At 33.8% G+C, this 12,088-nt stretch overlaps 1 protein-coding gene and 1 long non-coding RNA gene across 2 annotated transcripts; both read right to left on the minus strand.

Moving 5' to 3' along the window:
* On the minus strand, positions 1-4,171 carry LOC128183707 (uncharacterized). Its single transcript, XR_008243647.1, has 2 exons — positions 3,542-4,171; positions 1-301 (listed from the first exon to the last, which is right to left on the minus strand). It is a non-coding gene; the product is annotated as an uncharacterized LOC128183707 (long non-coding RNA).
* A 720-nt stretch (positions 4,172-4,891) lies between these two features.
* Positions 4,892-8,744, minus strand: LOC128183703 (uncharacterized). Its single transcript, XM_052852825.1, has 2 exons — positions 7,821-8,744; positions 4,892-7,484 (listed from the first exon to the last, which is right to left on the minus strand). Exons 1-2 carry the CDS (start codon positions 7,987-7,989, stop codon positions 5,827-5,829), a joined length of 1,827 nt encoding a protein of 608 aa, XP_052708785.1. The 5' UTR covers positions 7,990-8,744; the 3' UTR covers positions 4,892-5,826.
* Between the last annotated feature and the right edge of the window lie 3,344 nt (positions 8,745-12,088).

Here is a 12,088-nt window from a genome sequence, read left to right on the forward strand (position 1 = left end):
CATAATTGCATACTTTTATTGAAAAACAAATTTTCACAGCAATTATGAATTTCTTTATAAACAGCCTTAATTTTGTTTTCATAATTTCTTATCAAACACAAACCACAACATGGCATGATGCTTTCTTCAAGTTCCATTATTGTTTATGCATTATCGGATTTAATTTGAATTACCGGTAAATAGTCTGTAGAACACAAGGAATATGCATGTGGATAGAGGTGACAGGTTAATCTCAGGAGCTGACCCACAAGAATCAACAGGTACCGGTAAAAGCCATGTGGTAACAAGAGTCTGTTTTGAGCTGAAATAAAAAAAAAAATAATCAGCTGTGTTTACATACATGTACTAGTAATGGCTGTGTTTACATTAACATATGCATAGAATTTCTGGAAAAAATACACTGACCATGCAGTGTAATAGGTATGACATATCCCAATACATGACATAACATTTAGGCAGTACAAGATAAAAAAATTTGCATATCAAGTCATAATATAATATTAAAAAATTTTCATAGGTATAAACACTTATCAAATTGAGAGAGAGAGAGTTTGAGAGAGAGAGAGAGTTTATTACCGTACTTGTAGTGCAACAGTCAATATTTCAATTCGTAAATTACAAACGAATATTACCCACCGAACAGCGTCAAAGTACATGTACTGGTATTAGCTTCTGGTATACCATTTTTTATCAATTCTACTGTGTTTTTTTTTGGCAAATAAATTTAGCAAGGGTTTTTGCTTATTTTCTTATAAATTACATGTTTTAAAAACAATACTATGTGTAATAAGCATAAAACATGTATGAGTAAACTTAATGAAGAATTTTTAATAAATTATTTTTCACAGAATGTGGTTCCCGTACGAATTTTTGAGGTGGAATCCGCCTGGAATATAGGTGGATTCTGGCAGGAATCTGCAAATTCCGGGCGTATTTGGGGCGGAGACGGAATTTTGAAAAGTTACGCCTAAGTAGAAGAGGTGGTTTCCAGGCGTCATTAGGCAAATTCAAATTTTCCTGGCGTAAAATAACAAGAAAATTGAAACAAAATTCCGCCTGGAAATTTAAGCAGCAGTAAAATTCTCTGATTGGTCAATAATAATTGATGTTTTAGGGTCATTTCAGCAAGGTTTAAGTTTGAATCAGTTAGAAAGGAGGGAAGTTAGTGTGAACGTAATGGTTAACACAGACAGGCTTTTTACTTCTGGATTATACAATATATGCTGGTATGTAAGTTGATCATATTGATACCTTATTCTAGTAAATTTGAATGTACAGTACATGATATTGCATTGTTACTGAAATTTCACTGGCTTGAACGATTTACAGTTTTCTTGAACAATTTAGTTCTTTGGTGTAAGGCGCTGTGATTTAATTTAGAGTACATTGTAAAGTATTTAGTTGTGTATGATTCAGAATGTGATTTCAGTGTAAACTTTTAGAGCATTTCAAAACTTTCTCATGTTTTTTGGAAATTAGTGTACACTCATGACAGTATTTGAAAATCTTAGTTGAAAAAGAAATGGCTATTCAGGTCTGTAGGTCACTTGATGTTGCATAATAAATAGGACTTTCCAGGCGTAAACCTTTTCCAGGCGTAATCCTTTTCCAGGCGTAATTGCATTTCCTTGGCGGAATTTTTTCCAGGCGGAATTTTATATTTCCGGGCGTAGCTCATTTACATTTTTCGCCTCATATTCCGGCCCGATTCCGGTTGGTTTACACCTGAAACCTCTACATAACCATATATGTAGAGAGATAAACTGACGCCCGGAATCCTGCTCTATATTACGCCTCTATTCTCTCTATATTCCAGGCGGAACATTTCGTACAGGTACATTACATGTATGTCAATCTTCATAAAACTAGCGTATATTTCGTGCGCCATAAATTGCAAGTTTTTTGTAAATATCATTTACTTGCATGATAGGTATATATGGTCTAACCAAAATTTTCTTCACAAAGCTACAGATGTATGTACCACATATATGTTTTGTCACAAGTATACATTTAAAAAAAAACAACCCCAAATTCCAACAGTTGAAATAAACTCAACTCATTCTCTGATAAGTTCATTGTGTTTTGTGCGTGCATATCTTATTTGTCTGCTGCAACAGCAGCCAATCAGCGGTAAGCTGAATCCACAAAAAGAAAGTTTGTGTTTTAAGAGCGGGTAAATTGTTTATGCGACACTGTCAAGAAAACCACACCAAATAATAACAGGAAACATAAATATTCACTTATATGTATTGTGTTGTAAAGTAAAGGTTTTTAACACTTATTGCATCTTGCAAAACATGTGATGACCCTTAATCATCTGTCATATATCTGATATACATGTATATGTAAAAGATGGAAGAAATAACGACGGAACAAACTGGGATTCGAACCTGGCCCTCTGAATCTCTAGTCAAGTGCTCTACCAACTGAGCTACATGTATCTGGCACCGGTATTCAAACCAGTCTGACCGTCACATTCCTTCCCCCTTAAATGATCTTCACCCTCGAAGATCACCCCTGGCAGGAGTTAACCTGTTAGTTCCAGGGGTTGGTCACAACACCAATATTGTAACAGGATGGGAGAAATAATGAAGGACCAAACCGGGATTTGAACCTGGGCCCCCTGAATCTCTAGTCAGGTGCTCTACCAACTGAGCTATCTGGCACTGGTATTCAAACCGGTCTGATCATCACATATATAAAGAATTATTTTAAACAATGTTGTTCAATAAAAAATAACACGCGCAACCTTCAGTTTTTGTCTGTAATTAATCAATATTGGCGTGCGATCAGTTCTCGCCGAGTACCATTTCTCACCAGTGCATTGTTACGTCATTTTATCAACACATAAAATTATATACGAAAATATGATGTTACAGTGCACCAGCGAGAAATGGTCCTCGACGAGAACTGCTCGCAGGCCAGTACTGCCAGTAGTCAGATTAAAAAAAGAGAATAAAAAATTACATTTAAAACATTAACAAGGACAATTTAAGTACACATCATAACTGCTAAACAAGAAAAATTATGTGAACTGGTAGAATAGTACGCATAGTTCTAACTTGTAACCTACATGTACAAGTACATGTACCGGGTACCCGTTGGTCTGCTAAACCTTTCTAATGATACAATGATTGGCATCATAAAGATATTAAAGTCATGTTTTAACTCTGAAGTCTGAAGTATACAATTTTATTTACTTGAAGTTATGTCTACAGGATATTCATGACTACATTTGGAGTCTTCTGCACAAGAATATATGATATGTTTCTAATTAGACCCTGCTTTGAATTTTGAGTTGAAAATTCACAATCTGTTATTTTTTTAAATAGATAAATTCAGTTACCCTTTCCAGTCCCCCATGAACCTCGAGCGAGTCTAAACATCCATGAAACATGTAAAAATTACACGTTAGCCTAGTAAACAAACACCCACACCATAACAAAAACAAACAGTGTGCACGTACTTACATGTACATCTATACTATATAATAAATTTTAACTTTAACTTTTTTAAACTTTAAAAGGAGTAAAAGCCTCACCTTCTTCAGTAACATCCACATAAATCACACACTTTAATGTCCATCTTTTCTCCTTTATTACTCGTAGCTTATCAACGGCTGATCGTCGACAGAAGTGTGGCTGTCAGAATTTCCTCGTAAACGATTCACACGAGAAAAATATCCTCCTTAAACAAATATGTAGTATTGTTCCCTGTGCATGTTCATATGTTTCACAGCAAATTGAAAATGCATTTGTACGTCGAAAGAATACACAACTTCTCTTCTGCATTACGGCTCTCTCTTTTCTACAATGCCGTTCGTTACTGTTTACATTCGGCGCGCGCGCGGGGGTTACAAACAGGGGCGCCCCGACAAATAGTTGCACATAGAACGTTAAAATAATGTGTGTTCTTTGAATTCATAAATGATATAGATGAAAAAAATGAAATTGAATCACAACTATTTATCTAAGACGCAACACAACGTAATGCAGTATATGCCTGGGCCTTAAAGTGGCATTTGTTCGCTTGTGTGTCTATGTAGACAAATTAACTCGTTCATGTAACGTTACGATTCACACATATTTGTTTTATGAAATTTGAAAAAAAATAGGGCACAGATCTTTTTAAATTTGATACCAAATGACATTATTTAATATATAAACAATAACTGAATTAATTTTTTTTCATAAAATGATAACGATTTTTGCTATCAGAAAAATACGTGTATGAGCTGCTGACCCCTAATTATAGGGGCCAGCCCTTTTTTCTTAATTTTAAATGAAAGCTCTCGTTATTCTAAACAACTTTTGTTCTATATGTATTAACAAAATATTTTTAGTTTAAAGGTTATAATACAAAAAGCAACAAAATTTCAGCCCCGAAAAAATCTTAAACTTTGGCGACAAATAGCTCAAAAACTAACTAAGAAATTACCAAAATTTTCATGCCAGCAAAACTATAAAATGTTACCGACAATTTCGCCAAATTTCATGCATCTATCATCTGTAGTTCCCGAGATTAACTCTGGACAAAAGACCCCCCAATTTTCAATTAAAGGGCAATAACTCATAACCGGAAGTGAATTTTTAAAATTTGAAAAAAACGTCTAGAGATATTAATATCGTCTACATACCCTGAAAGTTTCATAGCAATCAGACAAAAAATGTTCGAGAAATCTCGTGCACAAAATTTGCGGGAAAAAAAAAATAATAATAAGAAACAGTAGAATAACAGAAGGGTTTTCCGTTGAAAAACGGAAAACCCTAATAATAAGAAACAGTAGAATAACAGAAGGGTTTTCCGTTGAAAAACGGAAAACCCTAATAAGAAATTTGAAAATTTTTCAGAATAATAGTAAGGTTTTCCGCTGAGAGCGGAAAACCTTAATAAAAAATATGGTGAATTTTGCAATGGTATCAGACTTGGTGTGTCACCTTGTTAAAGCATTTTGATAATTACATTCAACAATTCGCGAAATTAAATCTACGCTCGATATGATAAAAACCAATAAGTCTGTCAAATTCTTTTTATAAATATTTGGTTGTATAACCTTTCAATCATTTCAATCAAAGCATCCACATCCAATACTAGATTTCGTGTATGTTCCTTAGTTCACACCGCACATAATTTCTTAGTTATTAGAGTGTGTTTTTGCTGGAAATTTTCTCCCTTCTTTATCAAAGTATATCAAAAACATTTTTGTGCAATCTCGTCTTTGTTTGTTATTTGCAGATTGCAATCAATAATTCAGCGTTGAACACAAGACGACTTGCACGTTTGCAATCGTTTCCTTAATTCAGCCAGTTGACAAAGTTTGTAATTAAATGGGTTTTTAGCTAGCTGTGTGATTCAATGGATCGTCTTTCGATCTGAAATTTCATGGCTACAGAACAGTCTTGAACAGATTTGATCGTAATCTGCATTCTTCTGTTTGATCACGGGCATATTAACAGAAACATTTTTACTGGTAATCTTGATAGAGTTTTAGATTGTGTGCGACTGTCCACTTCTTTCCTCAGGACAAAGGACTCAAAGATTCACTGATATGCACCCAATTATTCGTTCCGTTTTTAATTGGATAATTATATATACAATGCGTTGTGGTAACCATTAATTTTGCTGTAACAATTTGTCAGAGGGGTGCTTCTATTGTCTTCGCCTAACATTTAAAGTCTTTATCGAATTAAATGAATGATGTCAATCTTCGATGAAATCATTGTTGCACATGAATACATTGATCAACTAAAACCTATTATGCCATGCACTAACAGTTAAAGATAGCATACGTTCATTTATATGTTACAAACATTTTGCCTGTTTTATTCAAGTATAATTGATCATCTTTATTTTTCTACTCTTTTTTCCAGCCACAAACAATGTGTTTTTGGTATCGACACATAAACTGAATGGACAATCCGATTTGTCAACTGCAATATAACGGAGAAAATGTCCATCTTGATCTACAATGTGGATTCTCTTATTGTGACTGTCCGCAGTCAAAATCTGACTGTGGCTATCTGTGGCGATGCCGTCTGGTTTAAGTGAAGTTTTTATAGTAGAAGGAGAGCCTGTATATCTAAAACGAAGACGACCGGTCTGATTGACAACTACTACAGCAAGAGAACCCCTGTCTGCCACGCAGATATCAAGGTTTTTATTCTCACTAACAAACTTCTTGCTGCTTTTGGAATACAGAGGCACGCCTTTGTTATCAAATTGAGCTGTTAGGCTTTCTTCGAAGCTGTCCGTATAGCGGATAACTTTTGATTGTTTCTTGTCATTGCTGATCATGGTCACCAATAGGCCATCAAGGGAAGTACTGCAAACACCGCAAGGTGTCCACCCATGCAATGTGATAACTTCTTTAATGGTTTTTTTCTTCATCCTGTTAATGGTTTTAGAGTCTGGGTCCGAATACACAAGATAGCCTTTCTTTGTCGTTGTTATACCCCCCACATTATACCCTGACTTGGTTTCAATTTGCTTCAGAAGTTCTCCGTTCAGATTGCGTAATTTCATAACTTTGCACCAAGTTGTCCAGACTTCGCTATTACTACACCATTCTATGCTGCTGGTGCCTCCCTTTTTTCCAGTTGTTATAGTGTTGATAATTTCTGGTTTATGGGCTGAAGGTTTTGTCATGATAAAGCCATCTTTATTCTGTGTGACAGCTGAAAAAGTGAGAAAACCAAAATTTTGGTGTAAATTGTTTTCATCTATTCTATTTGGTACAAATTTGAGAAGTGGAATTATCTTCCTAGATGGCATTCTGTTGAATTTTGAATTCTTTGATTCGTATTCAGAGGCGATAAATTCATCACTGGTGTCAAGCAATTGTTTCAGTTTCAGAATGTGGCGATCTAATTTAGACATTTTCTTAGCAATACTAATTTCCTGTTTTTCTAGAGTTGAAATGTGTTTTGATTTCCCTTCCATAATACACGATTTTCCCTTTTCAACAACAGCTTTCATTTTTTTCAACAAGTTGTCTCCATGTTTTGATACGGCAGCATCAAGTCTTTCGTAGTGTTTTTCAACAGCGGTTTTTTCTCTTTGTAAATCCAGCGCTATATTTTGGTAAAAGGGAAATATGTTTTCTTTCAATTCTTTCAAATCTTTTTTAACCTTTTCCCTTTTGCCCTTTTTTAGATCGTCCGAGATCTTGTGTCGTCTATGTTTTGCCGATGAAAAGCACGTATGACAGAGAGAAATGTCACAGTCTTCACAGTAAAATTGACAATAGTTTTTAGCGTGTTCCTTGCATTCCGGGTTTTTAGTGGCAGCATGTTTTTCTTGGTACGGCACAACTTTGTGGGGTTTGGATAAACTACAAGTGTGTTTGTCAACACAGTTACTGCAGAGACTTACGCGACAAGGGATACAATAGCTTGTGACAGAAGACCTACTGCAAAGATTGCAAAGTATGGCGTATTGGGCACTGCGGGTTGGGTGCAACACTTTTGGTTTTGTTGATGCACTATCTGCCAATTAATCAAAACTATGTGTAAGACAAATATGATTATTATGTTTGCCTTTAAAGTTAGTTGAAATATGGAATAAAAAACCATACATATGCTCTGTTTATTTTTTTTAATCAACAGGAAAAAATATTCCATTTATTTTTATATTTAGCATGTACTGATCTGTTTATAAATAGAATTTTTAATGCTGAATCTTTCAATTTCTACTTGAGTGATCTACGACATTGTTTGATTAAATTCCAAGCAAAACAAAAACAGACGCGTATTTATTTCTGAACCCATTTTTCCATTATTGGTTCTTGACCAATTTAAGTTTCCTGTTCTGTATAATCTTACCTTTGTTATTGATATCTGATGATGGTTCATCGATTTCGTCGTCAGTTTCACTTGCATCCCAAAATTCATCTTCGTCAATGTATAATTCCTTCACCTCCTCCTCCCCTTCCTCATCATCAGAATATTGTTCTTTAGCCGTATCTGAATCGCTGTTTTCTGAATCCGACATAGCTCTAGATATTTCTGAATGTTCATTTAAACTTTCCAGTTTTATGGTTTCCAATAACTACATATCCAACGTCAGCACTTAGTTACCTGTGTCGAATATGTTACAAGTATCAAGTTCCAACGGCTTACTCGGTGGGTTTTAAAGACTAAATGAATGATCCTCAAAAAAGGAGGGAGGGTCGTATCAGACTTGGTGATCTAATTTTACCAAGAGCATTGTGATAAATCTTTGAGTGCAATCTTTCTTGGCCAAAAGATTGCGGCAAAGAAAACTCAATGTGTCTTCTACTTTGTTACGTTAGATTATAAATATATGATATGATATGAATAAGGGGGAGTAATTAAAAAAATCTTATTTCCAAAAAATAAAATGGCAATTATAATTTACCTCTTACACATAAAATTTTCTTATTTGTGAAAATTTCAGTTGCTAAAACCATGACAGACCAACCCATTCCAATCCTGCAGGAAATAAACTTTACCAGGAACGAAGGGGTCAAAGGTGCAAATAAGCATAAAACAAAATTCAAATTATCTTGCCTGTTCTAGGCTTTCTGATATTGGAAATCTGGGAGGTTTTTGCAAATAAACATAGGAGTATTCCCCACTTTCCCTATACATCCTCCGCCTTGCGCATTAATATGAAGCTTTTTAAATTGCCATGGGGCTTTAAAACAAGCGTATAGCTTTATTTTTGAAATCATTTACATATATGTGTGTCCTTAAGTTGCCTGTCGTTGTCCTCATCGTCGAAACTTTTTTTAAATTTTCTTCTGAAGAACCTCGTGATGAAATTAAATTTTGAACAACGCATCATAAGTAAAAATGTTCTAAAGTTTTTTTTTAGAATCAAAATGCCAGTTATATTAATCATTTCCATTAGTTTCCTACTCAATAGTATACACATGTACTAGATAAAATCCTGTACAAGCGCGGGGATTAACACGTTACACATTTATTTGATACAATGTTAACATGTTGAACCATATTTTGTTTTCATTGTTATATATACTGTGTCCGATTTTTTCTTGATTGCTTTCTGAACCTGTTTTTCTAAACTGAAATATAAAGCTAACTGCATAACTTGATATTGAGATGAGGGAGAAGGGTGAAAAATTTAAACTGAAATGGATGATGTATACATGTACGTGGCCTTAATTTTTTATTTTTTTTATAGCAGCTGACTAAAAAAAACTTCCTTTAATTTGATTTCAAACTAGTTAGTAGGTATCTAGTGCGTTGTATCTCTAACGTTTGTTCTTTAAGTCCAATTTCATTATAATTTTGATCACTGTCCCAAATAAGAATTTCAGATAATGACTGTTTCGAAAAGAAAAAAAACAATCGGGGAGGGAGAGCCAACCCCTACCCCATTTAACTTCCCTGTTTTATGCATACATCATTCGTTCATATAGACGTAGGACACAGTCTGTTAATTGTTTACAAATTAATGTCTAAGGTTTACTAATGCTCTGTCGTGGTAAAAAATGTATTAAATTTAAAAGACGCTAATGTATGTATATTTATTTGCATATTCTAAACCAAAGTTTCAGATCCAAAGTGTCTGCCAGATGGTTAACTCTCCCTACATTTCTCGCCATGATGTTAATTATACTTTGTCCAAAGATATCCTCGATTCACGTTTTGCTTTATTACTCGATACATGTACGTGTATTTGTAAATACCCCAGGTTTCAAACGATGTTCAAAATCATGAAAACTTTCAAGATTTCTGCTTTGAAACGCCCCCTCTAGCTTATAAGGTTTTCATACACGGCTAATAAAATGTGATGTCTACGGGGATTTTGTATTGCAACAGACCCGGATGATAACGTTGAAAAATAGTGCGAGGTATTCCGAGTGACTTCCGAAAGGAGACAAGATGACAACATTCCCCATTATAAATCTCCGTATGAAATCAGTTTTTATTCCTATTAATTTTTACGAATGAAAAATAATAACGTCTGAATGAAATTATTTTGGATATTTTCCTTTTCATCTATTTCAATTTCACTTCTTTCACAGGTATGTATATTTTTATTAAAATTCGTCCAAATGTGCTGCATGAATATCTTGGGACAGACTACAGTCAACCCGCGTTCCTGGGCATCGCGTTCTGATAAGTTCTTTCAATTAAATCTCAGTACGTATTAAATTATTCCATTTTAATTATTAGCTTTAATTATTAACCAGAGATGTCTGATCGCAGGTATCTGCCCGCGATGCATGATCAAAACGTCCTACACTTTTAGCCATTATATTCTTAGTTACCACGTTCTGAAAAGTTCTATCCCATATTCTCACCAGAGGTCATGCTTCGCAAACGAATGAGTTTTATCTATCAAAACTAAAATCGCACACTTAAAAATTAATTGCCTTATTCTATTTATTCAACATTTGTCAAATCTTAACTTCTATGTATACTCTACGAAAGTTCTCAATAAATGTATTCACACTTTCCGTATTCAATATTATTTTATTGCAAGTATATATTTTGATGCAAACTCCCACTGACTTGGATCCACCAAAGCGTGTCCACCACCACCTTATTCTCAGTTTTTCTATTCCAGGCTGGTTTCTTGAAAACGAAAGAAGGTTTTACAATAATAACTTATCAGGTAAAATTCAATTATAGTTTACGGACATTATATCACACGTGTTCAAATACCAAAAAGTGTAAGTAGTTAACTGGTGCAGGCATTTATTAGTTTGTTGGCAAAATGTCTTAATATATAAGTATAGATCGGGAGGGCTAATATCTGACTGCCATTTCCCTAAAACATTGAAAACAATTTGATATCAATCCTGACACTGTGACAATAGTATTTCTATGGATTTTCAAATTGCTACGACTTACTTAAATTACCACAACAATAGCTTATAGTAAACATGTTACATCGTTTATGAGATGGCAAAATCATCACCATACATGTCTGTTTGAACCTATAAAGCACCATCAAATAGGTATTGATATTTACCTGTATGGTCAGATTACCGCCTGACAAAGTCTATATAATTTATATGTCTTAAATAAGTCTTTTCACCAAAGAAAATCTTCCATTACCATACATGTTATCCATTTGGATCCATATATTTCGTCTAATTTTATTCACTGTGAAAAGATATATGTCAAAGTATATGTTATGTCCAGAAAGTATACTTATGATAGTTATATATGTAATAGTGTGACTTATTTTTATTTTTAGTTTTATACAGCATTAAGATATTTTGATTCACATCTCATTCATTCACTCATTTATTCAATCTCTCACTCTTTTCGCTGCACTGCAATACTAACTGTGTGTTAATTGTTATTAAATCTAAACACCCTATTTAAAATAATGGTTCAGTCAAAATATATAGAGTAAAGAAATTGTTTTGGAATATTCCATTCTAAAAAGGTGTTTTTGTTATCCTACGCTTTGATTGGTCAGTGTTGGTCACTGCTGACAGTGACGGGAGTATTTCTTTTGTTATCTGGTTTTGTAATTAATTCTGCAAGACTTGGTGAAGAGTGAAGAAGGGTGTGACTTGTCCACTTTGTGACTTACGACAATTTCCACTCTTAGACCTGTCAGTAATTGCAAAAGTATAAGTTTAAGATATAAATAAATAATAAATAAATCTGTTTAACCAGTATGAGTGTGGAGAATGAATGTTTTTAATCAAGTATATGTGTGCAACTTTGTAATGAATTATCATGAAAAGCAACAAGTGAATGTTTTATTCATAAAATTGCTCAATATGTAAAATTTAAAGTAAATTTACGATATTAATTGTATATAGGTCATATACTGAGTATGGTGATAGATTCATGATATGAAATCCAGTAAATAGGAACTTCACTCAGTTCCATAAATTGATAACAATATGTTTCTGTCATTGCTGTAAATAGTTTTATTGATATTTATTACCGTATATATTTCTTATCATTTGGAAATTTTATGTATGTCTTGTTCTAGGGTGATTTCCTGCAATTACCATATTCCTACAATTTATTAAAAAAGGAATCGAACCCTAAAAAATCGACTTGGTGTTATTATGTCATCTGCATCAAAACCCGGTTACATATAAACTAAGCTTTTCTATTAACAACAATTT

The sequence above is a fragment of the Crassostrea angulata genome, chromosome 5 (assembly GCF_025612915.1).
Source record: "Crassostrea angulata isolate pt1a10 chromosome 5, ASM2561291v2, whole genome shotgun sequence".
Taxonomy (NCBI): Eukaryota; Metazoa; Mollusca; class Bivalvia; order Ostreida; family Ostreidae; genus Magallana; species Magallana angulata.

Bases quoted from the DNA above. Each gene is read 5' to 3' on its own strand.
- LOC128183703 (XM_052852825.1), bottom strand. From the start codon at position 7,989: ATGTCGGATTCAGAAAACAGCGATTCAGATACGGCTAAAGAACAATAT. The intron at 7,485-7,820 runs GTAAGATTATAC...ATTAATTGGCAG, and splicing joins ATCAGATATCAATAACAAAG to ATAGTGCATCAACAAAACCA.